The sequence below is a fragment of the Pagrus major genome, chromosome 21 (assembly GCF_040436345.1).
Source record: "Pagrus major chromosome 21, Pma_NU_1.0".
Lineage (NCBI taxonomy): Eukaryota > Metazoa > Chordata > Actinopteri > Spariformes > Sparidae > Pagrus > Pagrus major.
Window position 1 is genome coordinate 22448079 of NC_133235.1, and position 22634 is coordinate 22470712.

Here is a 22634-nt window from a genome sequence, read left to right on the forward strand (position 1 = left end):
TGGGCTTACTTTGCTGGTGTCAGGGATGCTTTAGAGGGAGCAGTCGCAGGAGCAGTTCTCATCTAAAGGATTTTCTTAGGAGTGCAGAGGGACAGGGTGGTGGCAGCGGAGAACACTCGGGAGACTCGGAAACAGAGAGTCGGAGGAGGGAGAGAGAGGGAGAGGAGGGGAGAGGGAGAGAGCTGACAGTCCCCCGTGGCCCTGTAACTATATCCAGAGTCTGCTCGGCGCGCAGAGAGGGGTGGGGGCTCACGCAGGGCCGTGCTGATTGGGCAGCCCAGGAGAAGGGCTGGGGGAGCGACAGGAAGTGACCTCAGTCCAATGAGGCAGCTATAGGGGCGAGCGAGCTGACTTCCTCCCTTGGCTCTCACTAAGAAACAGGCTGCCAGCTTGATTCAACCCCTGTTACACTGCTGAATACAAACCCAGCCCTACTCAGACTGCTTTACAGGGGATAACAGAGCACAATTTACTCATTATAAATCTCTATTTCTCTCTCAACCACTTTTCTCTTTCGTTCTTTCTTTCTTTCTTTCTTTCTTTCTTTCTTTCTTTCTTTCTTTCTTTCTTTCTTTCTTTCTTTCTTTCTTTCTTTCGATTACCCAGCACTCTTTCAGTTTAGGGTTGTAATTAAACACATAAAGAATGTAGTTGAACTTTATACTTAGTAGAATTTAAACACATATCACTTAATATATAGTCATCCTGTATAATATACAGTACAAATTAAAAACTTTTTTATCATTGATGAATCCTATTAAAGGTCCAGTGTGTCAGATTTAGGGGCAGAGAGGGACTGTAATAGTCATTAGTGTATCATCACCTGAAACCAAGAATCGTTGTGTTTCTGTCACCTTAGAATGAGAATCTTTTATATCTACAGAGGGAGCGGGTTTTCTTCTAGGGGAGTCCACCATTTTCTACAGTATCCCAGAAAAAGAGGGTGAGGCGAGGGGTGTTCAGTTGGTTGCTATCCAACACTGAATTATTCTTACTAACAAGTGTTGCCTGTGTTTATAAAACTCATCAGCTCCCTCGTTGTCCACAAACAGTTAATCCCATTAATCCATGAAAAGTAGTTTTTAAAAAAAAAACTACAATGCCCAGCTGTTTTCATGAATTACTGAACCACTTTTTTTTTTTTTTGAGGAAAACAAACAAGATGGGTCAGTGTGGGGAAGTTGGAAAGAATTCGGAGTAAGACTAACACATTGTCGTTTTATGTATATTTAAGTTATTGGTTGGCAGTCAGAAAAACATAGAATAACACCAACCTTATTCTTCAATTTTCTGTACTGTATTAACATCCCTTTGCCATTTTTCCCTTGGTGCACCTGCTCACAGACATAAACACACACATGCACGCACACAAGGTCAGTCAGGCAGGTGCAGAGTTATCTGCATAATGAAGCAGGCCAGGTCTCCAAAGGGACAGCGTTGTGCACTAGGGTCAAACGAGGGCTGCGCATATGGCAGCAGAACAGATCTGTGAACCCTGCAGCAGGCTTGACCTTAGTGTACACCCTCACACAGACAAGCAAACTGAATGGTGATCAAAGAGGGCACTGATCCTCTTGCACGGCTGCGTGGATGCCCTCGTGCCACCCTCCTCCCCCTGTTTTGCTGATGCCTGCTGCTACACTTAGATGCACATGTAGGCTACACAATATCTCATCTGTCAAATGCGCAATTGCAGAACACACCATTAACTTGTTCCCTTTTAAATGAGCTACCTTGATCAGCCTTTATCCTCTACCAGACAGTCACGTGAGAACTTATGGTTTCTAATATTTAATGCTGTAGACACCGACTTATGTATTCAATATGTTTATGCTATTGAGAGAAGACTGTAAAAAGAACTTGAGAGTTCAATATGCACACAATCCTATTGTTTCTTTTGGCACAGCAGGAGATGTTTCCATTCCCCTCTCTTCCTGGAAATATCAGGGGTCAGTGGGTTGCAGTTGTCAGAGTAAGTCAGGATCAATCTATGGGTGCAGAAATACTACCTCTTTTAATACCTCCAAATAAGAGACAAGTTTACATGTTTACCGTTATCATACAGAATTTTTAACTATTAAAACAGCTTCTGTCATATCAGTTGTGGTTTTTAGCACAACTTCCAAACAGAAAAATAGAAAGTTGATGGTGAGCAACGAACAGATACAAAACATACAAACCTAACCTGAAACAAAAGGTGAGTTTCAGATGAGTTTTTAGTAAAAGAAGGGAAGTTTGCTAAATTTACAGAGCAGGAGGTGCCTTGTCCGTTGCAGGTTACTATGTTAATGCACATCACCGGTTTCCAGCTGACATATTCTGCCAGATTTGCCTAAAGCGCCTTCGATTAACCCTCCACTCGGATCCTCCAGGGCTTGAGCCGGGCACAGCTGGCTAGGTGGATTGCGTATTTGTGCTTCTGGTACCCAGGGCCTATGTGGTGGGCACTGGGCTGTAGAGACCTGGGGATAAACCCTAGATGAGTCCCTGGTGTATCACCCCAACCCCCACTCCCCCCCTTTTGCAGTAGCTGGCCTAATGTCAGGTTTGGCAGGAGTTTGATAGAGCACTAGTCTGGCCCCCGTGGCAGAGTGTATAGGCCTTTTATTGACGCACTGGAGATGGGCAGTTCTCTGGAAATCTGAGTCAGCAGATCGTTGTGCTGCAAACGACAAGTGTGCAGGTTCACAGTCTGAACGACATTTATTTAAGCTATCAGTGGCCTCGGCTGAGGTGTGTTTAGATGGACGTGGAGGGAATTCTAATGCCAAGCAGATAAACTGGGAATCTGTCATGCTCTGTGTTCAAAATGTTGACATGTGAGCATGTTATAAATGAGACTCGACAGTGATCAGATGGTTTGGTGACATTAAATGAGGGTTTTGGAAACTATGTTTTGAATGATTTTTTTGTCCCTCTGCATTTGATTTATTTTGATTCACCTTCTGCCTTACTTTCATTTTGATTTCTTTGGAATCCGTTTTCATTTGCAGACGCTGAAAAAAAAAAAATGATTTTGCGATGTATGTGACTTAATCAAAAAGATGACGCTCACCATGTTCAAAAGTGTGAGGCCTCGTCTGAGCGATTAGGACCCCGGCTGGCCATCTAATTTCTGCCCGATGGGAGCAGATCACACGTTATATTTCTTCCTGTCTGAGTCATGAAAATCACAGAAGGGACTCTTTTGCCACAAATTTGTTCAATTCAAATTTCATGTGAAAGTAAAAAAAGACAGAAAAGAAACGAGGCCTCTTGACATTCACGCTCCGCTTATTTTCCTTCTTACGATTTTCTGTGTGTTTTTGTTGTTTCTTCTCTGCAGAGGAAGGACTGAACCATGAATGCAAGCTCTGTAGTCAGTCATTCGACTCACCGGCGAAGCTTCAATGCCACCTGATCGAGCACAGCTTTGAGGGCATGGGAGGAACCTTCAAGTGTCCGGTCTGCTTTACAGGTGTGTACAGTGCATGTGTTTGTACGCATGAGCGCGTTTGTGCATCATGCATTAGCAACCCAATGGACCTGATGAAAGGATAAAAAAGTTGTTTTTATTCGCATCTTAACTTTCCAAAGACTTCCACTCACAATATGCAAAGCTTTGCATTTCCATGCACTTTTTGTCTTATGTGAAAAGCCAAATGGGTTCTAAATGAGTTGGGAAAGGTCAAGCAAGCAGCTCGGCTAAAGCTGAGAGCAGTTTGCTGCATGTGGCTTTTTTATTTAGTCAAATTGCCTCCAAATCAAGGCTAGAGGAGTGTCACGAGGTGAGAGGGGGGAAAAGAAAGAGAGCAGGGGGGAAGACAGTGTGAGCTGAGAGGAGATGGGGGGATGGAGGAGTGGGGAAAGAAAAGGAGATGTGCTAATTGTGGATGGCAGTGGTGCTGATAGCTGTAATGATCTCATCTGTCTCTGTGCGTGGAGGTGGAAGGACCGGACTCCTCCTGAGAGGATAGCGCCCTCCTTCAGTGTCAACAGGGTTAACTATCTCTATAATGAAATCTGCAAAGTCGTTAACTTCAGCTCTTCACTCTTTCTCCCTTCTCAGCTCTTTACTCTTCCTCGCCATTTTTTGGGTCCTCAGCTCATTTCCGTCTTTTGCGCTTCCTGCACCCCCCTTTGTCCATCCGTCGCCCAAAAAAACTCATTTGTATCTCCTCCAGTTATTACACCAATTAACATCATTAGCTCGCATTTTGAATTTTTTCTCAAATATCCGCATTTTTTACCTCTTCATCCACCTCACTGCTCAGCTCCCTATTCATTTTCCTCATCTCTCCTTCCCTCCACTCCCCTCCCTCCACGGCGCTCTACTTCTCTCATTGCTGTTTTGGCCTTATCTCTCTTTTAGCAGAAGCCTATTGATATATCCCCACCCCGAATCCCCCTCCACCCCTCACAGGGGTCTGGGCATTTAATATACAGAGCATGCCTCCTTCATCTGAGCCTTCATTTTCCACCGCCGGCTTTGACAGACAGGTCCCCCCTCTCCCTCCGCGTCCATATCGATCACGGCGCATGAGAGAGAAGGATGCTGGGAGGGGAGGAGGGAGGAGGGGGAGACAGAGTACACCCTCAGGACAGTGGTCGCAGTGCAGACAGACAGATGGGCGAAGGGCTACGGCGGTGGGGAAGGCAGGCTGTGGAGAGTGCGGATGGACTGAAAGGCCTCCCTCTGTTGGGGATGGAGGGGACAGGCAGACTGGAGTCAGAGTACTCAGAGGGAAAGGAGGAAGTGAGAGTTTGGCTGACAGCTGTCCTTGAATATATTTCAGTTGAGCCTGGCATAAAGTAAAGAAAAGACATTACTTTTACACCCTAACATAAACTAACTATACATTGTTAGGTGGGGTAAGCAGGCTTAATGTGATAGATTTCATTGTTACCTTTAAGATATGCAATGCGGTTTTTCATTTAAAAATTGTACTCCCACCTGTCTCTTTGAAACTGTGTTTATATATCACTTTATTTGCAAAAGCAATTACATTTTAAAGGAAATGTACAGACACTTTTTATGATTTTTGTCAAAATTATGCAAATGAGACTGAAAAATGTTCACTGACACATTATTTCATTTGTTTTCCAACAAAATTTGAGAGGAAAGAATGATCAATTTAAGCATTTCATTAGTACAACTTTGTTAGGGAAAGATGGTTAAATATTGAACTAGTTGCCTTTAATTCAATCAAGCCTAATCAAATATCAAACTCTATAACCCTGTATCACTCTAAATTTTAAATGAACCTAACTGCTTAACCATAATTTAGACTCACCAGATCTAGGATCAGCATCAAATTGTACTCACTCACAGATACCAGCCACCTAAATACGTGTGATGTTTTTTCATCAAGTTCTGTCCCTTTATCTGGATCCACACCAAAAGTTAATGGGGTCTGTTCTGGGCAGAGATCCATCCTCCATCTAAGTTTCGTGGAAATCCATTCAGCAGTTTTTGTGTAATCCTGGTCACAAACCAACAAACAAACGTACATGAGTAAAAAAACAAGACATAATGTCTTTCTTTTATTCAAAATTATCTGGAAACCCCATTTCTTTCTTTCAACATTAACCAAAGTGCTTACGATGTATAAACCTCATATATGTGACCTTTAAAAAGTAACTGTCAAAACAAATAATCAATGTATAAACATAATTTCTAGGAGGGTTGAAGTATTTAATTGTATTTAAGTATAAAATCTATGAATAAATCATTATGCAGAATTACTCTCCATATACAGTATACAATCTATATCTTACTTGATTGTTATGTATTAACATATAAACAGTGTTTTTATTTCATAACTTGCTCAAACTGGAGCTAATTTGAACAATTTTATAAACCTTTAGGTCATTTAATCTATACCAATGCATCATATTCTATTTTTGTATGTTTTTAATCTGAAAATTAACAGCAACTGGGAATAAAAAGTAGGTGGTATCTCTTGGACATGTAGCTGAGTAGAACTACAAACTTATGTTAAGTACAAGTGCTGTACTTCAAAACTGTACTACATGGGAAGATTTCGTTTTAGCCGGTTTTGTTTTGTCAGTGCCGTTGAGATGCTGTTGATGAACCACTGCGTGCACCATTGCAAAAACTTTATTTACAGATTAAAAGGATCCCTATTACAGACTTAATGAGTCTGAACATAAAAGCCAAACTTTGATCAAACTAGGTGGCGGCAGTGATGGTGGCTGGGTCACTGAGTTCACTCGATTAACAAGGTTACTCTTTGTTTAAAAGATCATCCCCACTCGATGCCCGTGTTTTGGTTTGATCTACCCCCGCGTGACCCAAAACTCGGTGGGAGGTGGGGAGTGATTGTCATTCTTTGACACACCTGATTATCCTCAATCCACATCGAGGGGAACGAGGAGAGGACAAATCATGCCACAAAACAGACCGCCGGAAAGTGTTGGGGGGGGGAGTAAGTCGTAGACGCTAGACGAGGGGAGACAAAATAGAGGAGAAAAGGAGACAAAACTTGGAGGAAGCCGAGAAGGTTGCAACTGGCAAGTTTGGATGTGAGATGAAAGGGGGGAAAGAGAAGGAGGAAAAGAGAGCTGTGTAGGGGAGGGAGGGTAAATGGAGAGAGGTCCATAAGCCCCTGGATGATGAGAGAGAGGCTGACTCTCCCAGGACAGATTTGACAGGTTTCAGAAGTGGGGGAGCCTGCAGCTAGAAGTGTCTGCCTGCACCCTTAGGAGCAGCAGCGAGGGCTGGTGTGGAAATTGTGATTGGGAATATGTGCTTAAGACAAACAAAACAGAAGAAAGTGTGCCTGATGAAAGTCGTACGTGTGTGTGTGCGTGTGTGTACGCTTTTTCGTCAACTTATGTCACAGCAGGAAGTACAAACTTGAAAAACTACAGGATGCTCGGCTTTCAAATCCGCAAGAGTCTGACAAATACAGTAGTTTAATTGGCTTTTTGTTTAGCTGCTGCCCACGTTCTGCTGGTGCGTGTCGTTAGAATTATCCCAACACCCCAAAAACATAGGCTTAGCTTTAACTCAAAATTACCAGTTATCAGCTTGCAGCTCCAAATCAACTTGTTTGTGTTGCCTCAGAACACTTGGATCAGCCTCTGCATTGTGAACTCTTGGATTAAGCAGAAACGAACACATGTAGGCTAGACGAATAAATAAATGAAAAGGAGAAAGGGGGAAAAAAAAGGATAAACTTTTTTTTCCCTCCCCTGCACAAACAGCTTAGTATTGGTGCAGTGCAGCCTGCAGAGAGCACCACCCTGCCAAAATAAAGATGAGCTGGGGCCTGTAGTAAAGGAGACGTCTGCCATGGGCGGCCCCTGAGATCTAATCAGAGGGCTTAATATCCCCCACAGCGAGGAGACCTTGGCCCCTCAGCCCCCTCAGCCCTGACACCCCTGACGCCCAACCCGGCTCAGTGCTCTGTTCAGCTCCGCTCTGCTCTGGCTCCACGGCCAACAAACTCCACAAAGTTCTCTCTCTCCCTCTCTCTCTCTCTCTCTCTCCCTCTCTCTCTCTCTCTCTCGCTCCCTCCCTTATTCTCTCTCACTCTCAGCAGGGAGAGACACAATGGCCAGCCACTGATCCTGTTTGGATGTGGTTTTGGATTATTTCTTCCTCGTTTCTCTATGTCCTCATTTTAACCCTCTTGGAAGACATGCCGCTGTCTCTCCTCTGAATGGGCAATGCCATGGCATATCTCATATGTGACTCGCGCTGCCAAATAGCGATACTCTGTCCCCTCATTTCCCTTTATTACAAGTTGCATGCTAATTTGAAGAACGATGATGAAGACAAAGAGAGTCTTTATTTTAAAACGCTGCATTTCCCAATCATTTTTAGCGATCATAAATATGGCCCAAGCATTTTAAAATGTCTAACTGTTGTACATAAATTAGCTGATAAGTTGTTGAGCTTCCATTTAAGTCTTTAAGTCCATTCATTATTTATTGTTCTTACAGGAGACCTGCCCATTAGTGCATTTTAGGCTCTCACACTTTCAATCATCGCACACTTGCATATGAATGAATGCGGAGCTATAAATGCATATAACTGATTAAATGCGTGTCTTACTGGAGCTGGATCAGATACACATGTAAACAGCCAGAAACAGCTACCATGACATCTCAGTTGTGTTGTGCCCTATTGTACAGTATTTGAAGGCCCCCCAAGTCTCAAATCCATTTTTATTTTTGCTGTATTGACTTTTTCCTCCTCTAGCCAAAGACATAATGAAGGCTTCCTGCAGCTGCTGTGACCTGCTTCTGTACAGTATATGCAGACAAAACACAGCAAAAGAGAAAAGCTATTGTTTATCAGCGCTTTTTTCCCCTAGCAGAGCATGTATCCCCCACAAAGAAAATTGTCATCTTTCTCAGAGCATAACAGAGGCACAAGTGTGCGTGATAGCCGAGGCCTTAACCTTGAGGGTAAATGTTTTGTAACCGACTGTAAAAACCAGCCATCTATCTGGAATTATGTTTGTCTTCATATTGCTGTGGTCATTAGTTTCAGAAATGGACCATGGAGTTGTTGTTTGTTCATTAGCGGAGGTTTGTTCATTTCTGGTTAACATGCCGCCATGTTCCAGAGACAGCTGTCATCCAGGCATTAGCAGTCTGCAGGCATCCCCACCAGTGATTCTGCTTTGAATCTAAACTTTTATTTCCCAGGTCAGGAGTGTGACATTCAATGAAGCCGAGTTCGTCTCAAGTGTGCACGGCTCAATAATTAATAACCGCTCTCCCAGGTGAGCTCAAATTGGGACACGTTAATGTTGCAGAGGCCCCGCCACGGGGCTGCAGCGACCCCAAAGCCATCTTCCGACAGACACCTCACCTTTTGTGGCTGTGCTTTTTCTTCCCCCCTCCCTCTCCTCCTGGCCCCACGGTGCACGCATTAGAAGAAAAGTTATTTTGAGCCGTAAGAAATTCAAATGAAGCCCCCACATGCTAACTTTTCCGGAGCATCCAGACCTTTGAGATTAGACAGCCATCCTTAAAAGCACAAGGGTCCGGGATAACAAACGGCATGTTTGAAGTGCTCCTTGGAGGATGCAGACACACACACACACACACACACACACAAACACACACACAAACTCAAGACACACAATTGCATCCCCCTTAGCTTCTCAGTGTGGACTATGACTTAATTAAAGCACAAATGTATGGTATATGTTTTAAGTGCCAGCGAGTTGTGTGTTTATATGACGGTGAATGGAGTCTGTGTCTGCATGAATAAGTAGTGCAACATCATGAATATTTATATTGTCAATATAATTAGCTATGTAGACTAATGGAGGCCATGTTTTGCACTTGAAGCCATGCCAATTTTTTGTGGTTGTTTATTTTCCGGCTTGTTGTCCCCACAGTAGCGCTAAATAAAGAGCATCATTATTCCCAAAACATTATGCATTCACTCACTCTAGTGCCATGAATGTGACCACTCTAGTTTCACTGTTAACATCTAAATTGTTCTCTGTGCTTTTTTTTCAATTATATATCTCATAACAATGTTTTTTCTCTTATTGTTGATAGTGCATTCATTTGTTTGTAATTAAGTAATTTTCCTTGCCATTTGACATAGTCTGTCTTCAATTTTTATTCAGGCAGATGCAATTATGCTGTTGCCTTTGTTCCCTTAATGCAGGCAACGAGGCCCTACTCTAATTTGCACACAGTCGACAATGAGTAGCAGAGTAGAGGCATCTTAGAGCGGAAGTTTAAAAAAAAAAATTTACTGACATTTATCTTCTCCTCTGTCCCCATGTCTCCTCTCCCGTGCAGTGTTTGTCCACGCCAACAAGCTCCAGCAGCACATCTTCTCAGCCCACGGCCAGGAGGATAAGATCTACGACTGCTCGCAGTGCCCACAGAAGTTCTTCTTCCAGACAGAGTTACAGGTGAGCCTCAGGCTGGCTGAGCGCAAAAAAAAAAAAAAAAAAAGGCCACCAGCCCGAAAGCGCGACCGCTAATCACACACGACAGCTTAACAAACACTAAACACCGCTCGCCTGCACTCCGGCTGTCCCCTCCGTCCCGGCTGGGATGAGAGACTCAGAAGGAATTATTTCAGTCCGTTTCCAAAACTCATTTGTGATGTGCAGATATGATTTGATTTGCTTATTAGACCAGCGGAGCACTAAAATATCTGGAATTAGAGGATTAGTGGAATGTTCGTTTTTGAAGAGGTAATTACATACAGTGCAGAGGCAAAAACACAGTTGAGTCAATATGCCTGCATCTCCCCTCCTAATCACAGAGGAGGCCTCATGGCTAAATATGAGCTTTGTCCTCTGGGAGACCGTATCTGCCCTTCAACAAAGTTAGTAGTTGGACTTATGAACTCGCAATGTTCGAGAGATAATCCATTTTCTAGCAATCTTTCTCCCAGGTCCTTTGAGGGCCTGAAAAAATGAAAGAGACCTTATTATATTATTTCACTGCGGTGGTGTTTTCAAGCAGCTCTGTTTTGTTTGGGGGATCCTCTACCGTGCACATGGCGCACTTCTCATATCCAGATCTTTTTTCTATCGCCTTCTGAAACTGAATCATTAAAACATGAGCAGTCTATAAGCACCACGTTCAATCCAATCAGTGAAATTGTTCTTAATTCGCCTTAAAGCACAGAAAGAAAACCAGACTGCATCCTTCAAGTGCATCTACCTTAGAACTTGGATTAGCAGCAGTATGTATTAACGGGTAGCCAGAGGAAGCATCCAGGGCTCGGCCGCCCATTGATCGGCAACGATTTTCATATTGAGATTCAGGTTGTAAACACAGAGGCGTGTGTCTGCCAGGAGGAAGGTGAGTGTGATCATTATCTGCTGGTCATTTGAGCACGGCAACCATGAATAAAACAATCCACCGTCCACCAACATGCAGCTCCACCACCGAGAAGGTTATTTAACAAGCCTCGTGCTCCACCGAACTGCCAACGTGGAGTCTTTTCATTCATGCCAAGGCCTCCTCTTTATCACATTTTCATCTCTCATTGGTGCTCTCTATACAGCGAGGGTTGTTGCAGGTACCTGTAAACAATCTCAAATAACCTGGGGATGTTTTCCTACTTTTTTCGTTTGACATTTTTTGGAATGAAGTGATCTCCACCTCCCGGAGGTGTTGTTTCATGCATGATTATATTGTTTTACACTGTGTGTGAAGAGACAAGAGTAGAACATGAAAGACCTATGGCACTTTGTTGTGAAACGGGGGGTTATGAAAGCCGAGCAGGAATGAGCTTTGGGGATAAGGCGATCATTATGCTCAACCTGTGTCACGCTCTAAAGGCAGTCCCATGTGAGTGAATGCTCACACTGTATCTAGTACATATATAATGTGCACACATACAGAGACATTCACAATGTGCTGAGTTTATTAACTGTGACCAGCTCAAAGTTTCCATAAGTTTTTCAAAGATCCAACATTATCTTAAGATGGAACTCCTGAACGTAGTGTTGGATGTAAGCTTATAGTTAAGCCTTCAACAAACAGTGCAGGTTGGAGACTTGTTTTTAGTAGTTGTTTGTTTGCAGTTGCCATTTCCCATGCATCACACTTCAAAATGTCTCACTGACACGGGGCAGTCGTTTGTCAGTCTGTCTGAAGTGGAGCTGTCTTCCAGCAGCGAGAGAAGTGGAAGCTCTCTCTCTTTGCCAGGTCTTGAGTTTGGAGTTTCTCCCTGTTTCTCCCTGACACTCTGGCCCACTCGCCGGCTGCCTGGGCTCCTCATCTCTCACAGTAGTCGGAGGGGTCAAAGGGCCAGTGCAAGCTGGGAGATGGAGCAGCGAGAGGGAGAGCTGCCACGGCAGGTAAAAGGAAGCAGGAACGATATTTTATTAATTTGCTGCTGAGATCCTGAAACAGACCAAAGGCTGTGACAGGTATCCAGTGCACCGCTCCACATTCTCCCCCACCGCCTCCCCCCGTGAACTCTACCCTGCGAGGGGCTAGCCAATTTTCGCCAGCCTGTCGAGATGGATGATGGGAGAGCATCCGTCTAATCAGCCCTCCTAGGACCCCCCGCCCAGCCGCCCCCCTCAGACTGGCCAGATTGACTGACTCCTGGGCCTGTGTGCCCCAGAATCCAGATTCCAAAGGAGAATAATCTCTCTTGCTCTCCTTCTTTCTCTTCCTCTCCCCTCTTTCTTTCACAGACAAAAAAATAAGCACTGAGATGCATAGACCACCATTCCCCTCGTAACTCTCCAGAGGCCTCCCCTCCACCATCACACACGCTCACACAGCCTCCACCCTGCGCATTCCTCTCCCTCACCCCATTAAAATATGGAGCAAAGTCTAGATATTTCATGAGGTGCTGATGGGGAGGGCAAGCGGGCTGGCTGTGCAGCGCTCATCCTGACCCTCAACTACTGCCCACCCCTTGAGCAACTAGGAGACGAGGAGACTTTCCTGCATCCTCTCTCCCAAATAAGCTCCACAGTCCTGTCATTTTAAAAGCAGCTACCCCTTATGAGAAAGAAAAATCTCTCCAGGTTCTCGCGAAGGCCACATTGCAATGTGAAACTTGATAATAAACTTCCTTCTCCCCTCGCGTTGGCTTCAGATACAGTAGCTTTTCACATTTGCAAAGGGAACTGAGCCACTGACAATGCTGCTAGGCTGGATTAATTAGGCAGATTCATTAACTGATGGGTGCGCAGTATTAGCCACAGCTTAAATCTGACATTTCTCTGAGTGCAGTTCATTTGTGGAGAAACGCGCAAGTTCAGCTCCTCCAGCGATGCGGCGGTGGCGTACACTGGAGGGGCCGCAATCGGAGACGCTCCTCTCCCAACGATCCCGATTCCTCCATAGACGAGAGAATGAGATTGAAGTTACACAACAGCGAAGATGACATTTTCAGCGTGAGATTCCCTTGTTTCTTTTAAGCTGGGCTTTCTTTTCTCTCCCCCCCCCTCTTTCCATCCTCCAATTTCATTATCATTCCTTGGAAGTGACACGAGATTGTAAGTCATGTGTTAAGTCGACGGAGGAGTGGAAAGGAAGGACCGGGGTGCCGTACGACTGCTCCCTCTCTCCTCAGACGCCCGCAGGACACGTACCTTAATTGGAGTGTCTTTTAAAAGGATTCCTTCAAAGACAATCCGAAGCTCCCTGGCCTTAATGAGTGCCGAAAGTGACAAGAGCACATCTGCATCATGTTCTACTTCCACACACAAATGAGATCCTCCTCTCCCCGTGTGATAGCCATTATTGCCAAGCTGTGACCAATTCCACTGTTTTAATTAAGCATATTTATAGGCTTCACGGTCAGCAGGTGTAAACAGCTATGCATGTCATAACGTGCGTCAAAGACTGAAAACGAGAGATGGACAGTGGGAGAGAAAGGAGGGAGTTTTATAATATTATAATGCAGGAATTACTAAAGTTGATCCTCTCTCCTCAATATTTCTTTTCTGCTTTCCTTTTCATGAAATCTTAAGAATCCTCCTCACGCAGCACAGAGACTTAATTCCCCAGAAGTTTTTGCTTCTTGTTTTTTTTTTCTTCCATGAATTTTAAAATATGCCCCGAAAAACGCCCTAACTGCCCCGCGTCCCAAAAGTGTCTCACAAAAAGCGCAGCTACGTGTGTTTGTCCCTAAGCGGCTCTCAAACACCCCATATCCTCTTGAATATCTTGATCTGCCAAGTGTGACAGCTCTTCACGCGTTTGAAAGTTGTATATATATTTTTCTCCCTTTTATATGACAACTTGTTTTCTTCTTCATCACCCCAGGTGCTCAGAATTCTGTCACCGTTTCAAAAAGTTGCACTACAAAATAAAAGAACAATGAATTAGAAAACGGAAAAAAAAAAAAAACAGCTGCTTGTGAGGCGCCATCATTAATATTTAAGCTTATTTATAATTATGTACAACACTGTACACACACTGTAAATGGGGACATAAACACCCTTAGATGACGAGTGATGTATCACAATAGTGGTGTTCTAGTTTTGTAGGTGGATCAGAATTAGACAGCATGACAGACCTAATGATCCTGGGAGGATATTCTCTTTCTCAGTGCGGGCGTGTGTGTGTATACATCTGTGTGCGTGCTGTATGTATTTGTCTTTGTGTCTGTCTCTCCGAGGGTCTGATATGTGCATGCAAACACTTTGTCTGGAGGGAGACATGACAAAAACTCCCAGAAGCCTTTGAGCTGTTCTTTTTTTCTTTTTCCTGTGTTGCACCACTGGGGAAAGTTAAATCCAAACAAAGAGGAGACGCTCGGCGTACTGTGCTAGAATCCATCACCGGATCTCTCCCTCAAACATGTCTCCTTTACTTTTTCTTAGTTGACTTTTTCAACAACTTTGATAATGCCATTTTAAGCGCTTCTCAGGCAGGAAAAAAAAAATAAAATCACTACAGGTTTAATTTGCTGCCTGTAGTGATTTGATTTTCAAGTGTCTATTACGCCGTTGATGTTAACAAAATGCAGCAGAGGCCAGAATAAACAGCATTAGAACAATTATTCCCTCTCGAATTTTCCATGTTCGCGCAGCACAACAGCAAAGTAATTTAACTCTTCAGTTAGGAATTTGAACGACACTGGTCAATTAAAAGCTAATTTTCTGATTCGCTCCTCCATTTCGGTGGGAAAACATGAGAGTGCACATCGACTCTCGCCTTCTCATGCGGACGCGGAAAATGCGGGAGAAAATTTAGTCCTCAAAAATCTCCGTATTTGTGAAGTGGCATATCTAGCAGCACAGGAGAGGAGAGGGAGGGAGGGAGGGAGGGAGGAAGGGAAGGAGGGGGACGCTCTGTAGCATCCCTAGTCAAAGTCTGTCCCTGACTGAAGTGGTTAAATGTGAGAGTAATTGTGTTTTGTTTCTGGGACTGACATGTGGAACCCCATGGACCCCATCTCCCTCCCAGTGACAGGCAGAGATCCTCCCCCCTCGCTCTGTCTAATTAGAGGATGTAGCCCAGGGCTCATGTCCCAGGAAGACCCATCCCCCTCCCAAGATGGCTCCCCTAAGAAAGCCCTTAATTGGGTTCTTTAGTCATAGTCTTCATTTTGGCTGGAAAGGCATCTGTGTGTTGCTATCACCTCAGAATACAGTTTGTATCGCTCTCTTGTGTTTTTTTTTTTCCTCTCCCTCTCGCTGGCCCTCTCTCTATTGCTCTCCCTCTCTCCCCTCTCCCCGTCTCCCACTCTCTCCTCACTTAATGAGGCCCCATAATAACACAGCAGTTGTGCAGTTGTTTTGCTACCTCAGTCAAACAGCAGGATCACTGCATAGTGTGTTTCTAGTACCATTCACTTGTCTACTTAGACAGGGTAATGAGTATCATTTGGAGCTACAAAGCACCAGCCCACAAAAAGGGTGGTCCGTCATTTCTGGTTACACCTCAGAAGCATTTGCTCGGGGTAGTTAGACATCTAATCAAAGCATTTGAAACATTATAGATGTATTATATATTTCTTTTTAACAGCGCGAAAATGACCGGACACAAAAATGACACACATGGAAGACATTGAAATCCACGGCCGAGTGCTGTTACTGTATGACCACGACTCCCCGGGCACCTCACTTCAAACAAGACAGTCTGTTACCAAGGAGACCAGGCCGGTTGTGGCACAACAGTGTTTGGGGTCAACCCTCCCTACGGCCTGATAAGTGATGACTGTGGAGAATGCCAACTGCCGTATTATTTATTTATTTGATTGTGTTGTTCATTGGCTAAACTAGCCAGCAGTAAGCCTGGCCTGAGGTCAAAGCAGGAAAGGATTACTCCCTCAGTGGACTGGTCAACAGTAGGGAATGCACAAAGGGAGGACTGAGTCAATACTGGACCGAGTTCAACACACCATTAAACATCAAGGCAGAATGCAGCACTCTTGTCCTTCTCCACAGCAGTTTGGAGCGATAAGAAAACACATGGTGTCAGATTTTTTTTTTTCCCCGAGAAACAATGGGGGTCGGTATTGATTGAGGTCCATTGTTCATCTTCCAATCACAACGCCAACATAAATTAGCCGAAAATATCCGAGTGGTTTCATGGCTTAAAGTCACCCTGCAGTTCGGAGCCTGGAAGAAAGACCACAGGTTCTTTGTTTTAGCATCGTTTGATGACGTTCTCGTCTGCGTTAATTAAATTCCTGAGTGATGAGTACGGGTGCGCACAGGTCTCAGTGGTTTTGTGCACACTCCCCGTGCTCCAGATGCAGCTTTGCAGACTTTACTGTACGTCAGCCATGCGGGGTAAAAGAGAGGAACTCGGCACAGACTGATAAGACTTTTAATCAGAGCTTAGAGAGGGGGATGTTTACAGTTTAGACGGTTCCTTTGAATTTTTTTTTTTTTTTTTTGATTGCAGATAAACTAAATAAGACACTTTAGCCACAGGGTTAAAAATGAATGCACTTAACTCTTCTGATTAAATCGTTTCTTTATTGAGTAAATCCTTACTTTAAGTAATACTTGACAATAGCAAATTAATGGTTTGCTGCTGGACAAGTTTGTCAAAGGACATAAATAAATGTCTTCATCATTGAAGTAATCATTAACGAACTAATTTAACTGCAAAATGTTAAATATTTTTCTCCACAATATTCTCCAAACTGTCCTTTTGAGTCTTTTTTTTTTTTTGACATATTTTGAAAACAACATACAAACCACGTACAAATCAATACCCAAAACCCAACTTAAACATGCGCCCACACTTGCACACAGACCAAACTCTCCTTAACTGGGACATTTACAGTGTGATTGCTACTTTACATACCATTATGACATCTGGGCTCAAGTAAGAGTACAGTTACATTCCTAATATATTACTCAATTTAATGTCTTGCTGAATCAAAAAAATACTTAAGTAAAAGTACAGAGTATTCTTCTCAAACAGTACTCAGAGTATTAGTTACTTTTTAACCATTGTAACGAGTTAAACTATAGAATTAAAAAAATAGTACCCAAAAAATTACTTAAAATGACAATAATTTGAGTAGCTGTAATTAGCTACTTGCACCCCTGCATTTTATTGCAGTTCTTCCGGCCTTACTGTGCAGATCAATTACATTTTGGGTTTGATTCTTACTGCACATGAGACTAAGATACTGACATACAAAGAACTTTGTCATTTAAGCAATGTAATTAAAGGATTTGATATTAGTTAAAAGCTGCAGTATGTTAACATTAACGCATTTATTTATGCTTTTAGTATAGTATAATTTCATGCATTAATCTTAATGTGGGTGCAATTTGAATGCAATTAATAATACATGTAATACTTACAAATAAATTGCTAGAATTGAAGCTGCAGTACTTTGAGTTTGAAGGCTAAATAATGCGGCAAATTCTGGTCAGCTCACCTAATTTGTTTGAGAAGCCCTGAAAAAACTAAAGCTTAAAAAGTCGTTATTGCTCACTCAGCTCTGTAAGCGCTCGATGAAGGCTGGGTTTAATGCTACATGCGAGATAACACCAGGTAGAAGAGCAGACACAGTGTGCATACTGTAACATGTGCTCTGCAGGTATTAACACCGCGCTAATCAAACATAGTTAGCGTTGCGATTAAGCTTTACATCTCCTCTCTGTGATGTTGGACAGTGTGAAGATTGTCTTTAATACAGTGAGATCAGATGAAAGAGAGGACGTGTCTGCTGGTCTATTGGCCTTCCTTTTGCAGAGCTGATGTAAGAGATGCACCTCTGTTGCCTCACTGGAGACCGGGTGCTATCGATGGAGACCAGAGCAATGGGGAACGACATAAAGAATGATTAGTTAATAAATCAACTCCCCGGCCTCCTTGCACTTTCCTACTCTCTGCTGCTCTTCCCCAATCGTTCTCTTTTTTCCTCCTCACCCTCTCCCTCTCTGCAGCCGCGTTAAATTCCTAAGACATGTTGCACCTGTTTGCATGGGTACACAAGACCCCTGCCGGATGTTCCCCCTCCTCCTCCACCACCCCTGAGGGCGTTGCAGTAGGGTGATGTAATCAGATGAAAGTGGTGGTTTAACGGTGGCACAGAGCCGGTGAGAGAATAGGAGAGGAGGAAGAGGCTCGCTCCGAGCCAATGCAGCCAAGTCTTCATAAGGGAGAAGCGGGTGCGCATTATTGATCAGAGCAAAATTTAATTTAGTGGAGAATTGACTGCTATGGTTTACCTGAACACTGTTGGTAACTGGGCCCTGCAGCAGGCCTGTGTGGCCAGCAGGTGGTTGAAAGGATCGAGGAGGAGATTAAGGGTTGGATAGAAGGGAAGGAAATGGATGATAAGGGGAATGGCAGAGTTTCAGGGGGAATAGGATGGCATTGAAGGAGGGAGTCAGGATGAGAGCTAAAAGGCTTAATGGAGGGCATCTAATCCTAAATTGCAGTGATTCTGGTGTGACACCATTAGTGACATCCTCCTTGCCGGGGCAGTGGACATTCGGGTCATTTTCCCACACAAGATGTGAATTTCACATCTAATTTGACATTTGTGGTTGGGTACTGTAGGTATTTAACTTACACAGCGCTGGTGCAAAGGTACTTGAAGAACTTGACAAGGATGGAGATTGGAAAGTGAATTTCCGCCCTCCCTCCCTTCTCCCACCTTCCATAGTCATACACAGAACAGTTTATAGCTACTCTGCGGAGTTCGGTATCCACAGAGATAAAGGTATCAGTTTCATTTTCTTTTAACGTTTTTTTCCCCCCCTCTTTTCCTCTATTTCCCTTTAGTCTGCATGGCTGCCACAGCCGCTGAAGTCGTTTAACACCGTCCTTGAGAAAGCCCTCAGTGAGAAAACTCCTGGCATGTTTAAGAAAAAGGTAGAATGCAGTGTGTGTCAGACAGAGCTGGGACATGCAGTGGGGGGAGCCATTCCCCAGAGGGGTTATTTTCCCCTCTAATAGCTGTTACGAGCCCTACATTATATCCAAGGAGCTACGTTCCTTTGGGGTCCACAGACACACACACACACACACACCTAGACGCACTGGCACACTCACACAAAGGCATGCACACTCAGTCGAGCACAAATTTTCTCTCTCTGTTTCTCTCTCTTCCACACACACACACACGGGCACACACACTCAGTCCTAGCCGCTTTGCTCTCCTCGTGTCAATATCCTGCCATTTGAAGTCACGTACTGCAGGGGCTTCTGGGAGTCGCCGAGGAGCCAGGCTGACGGGTAATGGGCCGCATTCATTAATAAGGTTGCCGTGCTCCTGTCCCTCCTCAGCAACGCCAAGGATGTCTTCACCGGGGGGTAGGGGGGGGTTGGTGGAGTGTAAGGCGGGGAGGAGGAGGTGAGGTGGGGCGAGAGAAAGAGAGAGAGAGAGAGAGAGAGAGCGTCCCGTGGGGAGTCTCCTCCCAGACTCACTTAAAGGAGCTTTATTTCAGCAAGAGGGGAGAGAGGGAAGCAGAGGAGCTGTCCGGGGCCGCCTCTTTAAAAAAGGGAGAGCAGGGCCCAGGCGAGCCACGCTAACCCTTACAGGGGTCACACTCCTGCTCCCCGTCAAACAGCTTATTACCCCACCTGTCGGGGAGTAATCGCCCTAGCTGAAAGGAAAGCTGTCGAGGTGTTTAAACGCTTTATATGGAGGCGGCCGAAAGGGTAAAGAGGGAAGGAATGAATGCAAGGGGGGCTAATAGTCGTCTCCTAGCACTGCCCGAGGGATTCTGCACCAACAGGACTGAAGGTGACTGCTTTGGTAAACCTTCTCACTGAGGTTGCAGTAATCATTTCAGATCTCGCTTCCCGTAGCCGAGCAGTAAACACGTCATTTCACATACTCGTGCACTTAATCCTGCTCGATGAAATGTATGTGTGCACCGGGGTGTGTGTGTATCTGTGCATGCATGCGTGCTGATGACTCTGTGACAGGTGTGTCTAGTCCATGCCAGTTTAGAGAGTCCAAGGCCGTGTTTTAAACAGAGCGCAGCAAGTGGGGCATGTAGTTTGCATTAAAGGGATTAGCAGTCACTTCAAAAGATGACCTGGATTCAGCCCACCAGGGACACCAGTTACACACCCCCTGGTCCACACTCCCTTTAAAGAACCTGGCACAGCTGCCCCACTACAACCACTCTCAACGGTCTGTGTGCGTGCCTGCATAAATTTGGGAGATACAGCAAAACAGGGCGATATTGTCAGCTTGTTATCCTGTCATGGTAAATTGTGCACCGTTACATATTCGCAGCGGGGTGGAGGATCAAATCATCAGCGGCCTCACCTGCACCTATTTTTCAACTTTTTTTATTTTTTTCCTGCCCTGTACGTTAGCAGCACATTCAATACACGGAGGCGCTGTATAAACAAGACTCTCAGGATGATATTCCATCAGGTGTGTCAGTGCCTTGTTATGGATTTGTTTCCATGGACACAGCCTTTGATCGGGAGGCAGGATTTCTGAAGAATGGGATGTTATCTGTCAGTGGTCCAGTGCCTTTGTGTTAGACTAAGACTTAACTACGTTTAATCCCAAAGCCAACTGCTATTGATCCACAAACAGATTTGCGTTGCGTGTAAGTTAATTGGATCTGGGTAATGACGAGCTAATAAAGATGATGTTCAAATGCCGAGATAATCACAAGCCATGCTTGTCAATCATAACATTTCAAGGTGTAGAACGTTAGTGTCCTTGCTATGGAAGATTAATAATGTTCCAATGTCCTTTTAATGAAAGGGAAGGAAAATGAAAGATCCATTTGTTGTATGTGATCATAATGTTTCCCCTGTCTCTTTTTGTGTCCTTGCAGAACCACACGTTGACTCAGCACAGCAGCTAACATGGCAAAGATCAGTGCCGCGGCCGAGAACAAGGATCGCATGACGCGAAGAACAATGTCTGACCGCCAATTACTGCCGGTGCAGTTTCCCACTGACTGTCTTGCACTGAACTTTCGATTCAGTTACACCACATGGAATCATGCCACAGCAAGAAAAAAGAAAAGCAAAGCAAAGAAAAATAAAAGAAAGAGGGGGAAAGAACATGAAACGAACCCTCTCCATTCTTTACTAACCATTATTTCAAAAATAAAGAAAAAGCCAACTTGTTTGTACATAGAATTCTTCATGTGTTGCTTAACTACAGCTATATTGCAATCTTATACAGTATTTGCCAATGTACAGTTGAAAATGTTTGTCCAAAAAAAGGAGAAGGGGGTAAAAAAAAAAAAAAGGTCAATAACATTGTCGAACAGACCAGATGGGACTCAACCAGTTGTGTAAAGGAGAAACAGGGTGACACGGAGAGCATAGGAAGCTGTAGGAACCGGCAAGTGTTGTCAGGAGGACTCTTTTCATCAGCGCTACTCCTACCGCGCAGTATGTCACTCTGTCTCCTGACATGGTCAATCATTACGGGGGTAGGAAAGCTTGATTCACCAGCATAGGCTGAGGTCTTGTCTGCGTGTCCGTCGTAATATGGCTGCCAGAGGACCAGCTGAGAACGGCGGTGCGACTAATCTGCACTGCCTGCGCCGGAGTTCAGACGAGAGAAAAAAGGAAAGAAAAAAAAAACAACAGAGAGAACAGAAAAACAGGACAGGATGCTGATATATGCAAACGCAGTGACACAGATTTGGAAAAGGCTAGTTCCTCTGGTTGGCTCGTGAACAGAGGCGTGAAGCTCCCATGTGGCTCTCAGAGCATGGGGAAATCTCCAGCCCACTGACTCAACCTGTACATTTCTGTTGTTAATGTTTACTGCTCGTTGAAGCCTGGAGATTACTGGAATTTTTATTTTTTTTTTATTTTTATGTTTTGTTATCTCTACATATTTTTTCGCAGTGGGGGAGTTAATCCATTCGGATTTGGGGTCATGAAGACAGAACACAATTTCAGTCTGTCTTAGGGATATGCCCTAGTTACTAAACTCTGTCCATGGCTCTCCTGGAGAGTGCCCGAGTACTCCTCTTGTTGCTTCGCAGTGTCCCATTGCTGTCTGCTCAAGCTGGAAGCCACTGTGGCATCATACGAAACTTTAAACCATTCTGTTCTGTAAATGTTTTGCATTCAATGAACCTGAGATGCACTTTTGTATAAAACTTTAATGTTTTGACCTTTTGATTGAGAATTGTTCGTACACAGTTTACAGGAAATCACCATCTCCTGCAGCAAAAGGACGGTTATCTCTGATGATATTAAAATGTATTGTACAAAATATGGAGTTCTGTATTTGGCAGACCTCGTTTTTTTGTGTTGCACATGTGATGGAAATATTAAAAACTGTATGAGGAAATGGCTTCATTGTCCCTTCATTATCTACCTAAAATACTTGTGTATCTGTGTGTAAGTGTGAACACAATTAGCCCATCAGACGAGACCTGTGACAGCATAAACACGATCATCATCAAAAGCTTACACTGCTTTTTTTCCCCCCCTTGTATCAAATTGCATCCTATTTTCCCCGCTCCCTCGTGGCTCTCGCTAACAAACATCTGAGCATCTTAAGGGAGGTCTGTGTTATTAATGACTCCATTACCCATCACCCTGTGCGGTCCCATTCTACACACCCTTGCGCTAGGTCTATTTAGGGAGCCTCCAGCGCTCCGGGAGACCGAGGCAAAGATTCTCCTGCCTTTGCCGGATGGGACAAAACCCTGCAAGAACATCTGTCTGTCCCAGCAAATGATTCATCAATGGTGACACGCGAGCAGCATAACATTTGTTGAAGCTTTCAGTTTTGTTTTGAA

At 44.2% G+C, this 22634-nt stretch overlaps 1 protein-coding gene across 4 annotated transcripts in view; it reads left to right on the forward strand.

Annotated features, from left to right (window-relative positions):
* The window catches only part of LOC141017408 (zinc finger protein 521-like), a 92660-nt gene extending 70477 nt beyond the window's left edge, over positions 1-22183 (forward strand). For all 4 annotated transcript variants that reach the window (XM_073492116.1, XM_073492117.1, XM_073492114.1 and 1 more), the window contains exons 6-8: positions 3326-3457; positions 9778-9893; positions 20697-22183. In XM_073492116.1, coding sequence (XP_073348217.1) covers positions 3326-3457; positions 9778-9893; positions 20697-20726 — 278 coding nt within the window. In that variant the 3' untranslated portion in view covers positions 20727-22183. The remainder of the gene's footprint in view (positions 1-3325; positions 3458-9777; positions 9894-20696) is intronic.
* Positions 22184-22634: the final 451 nt, after the last annotated feature.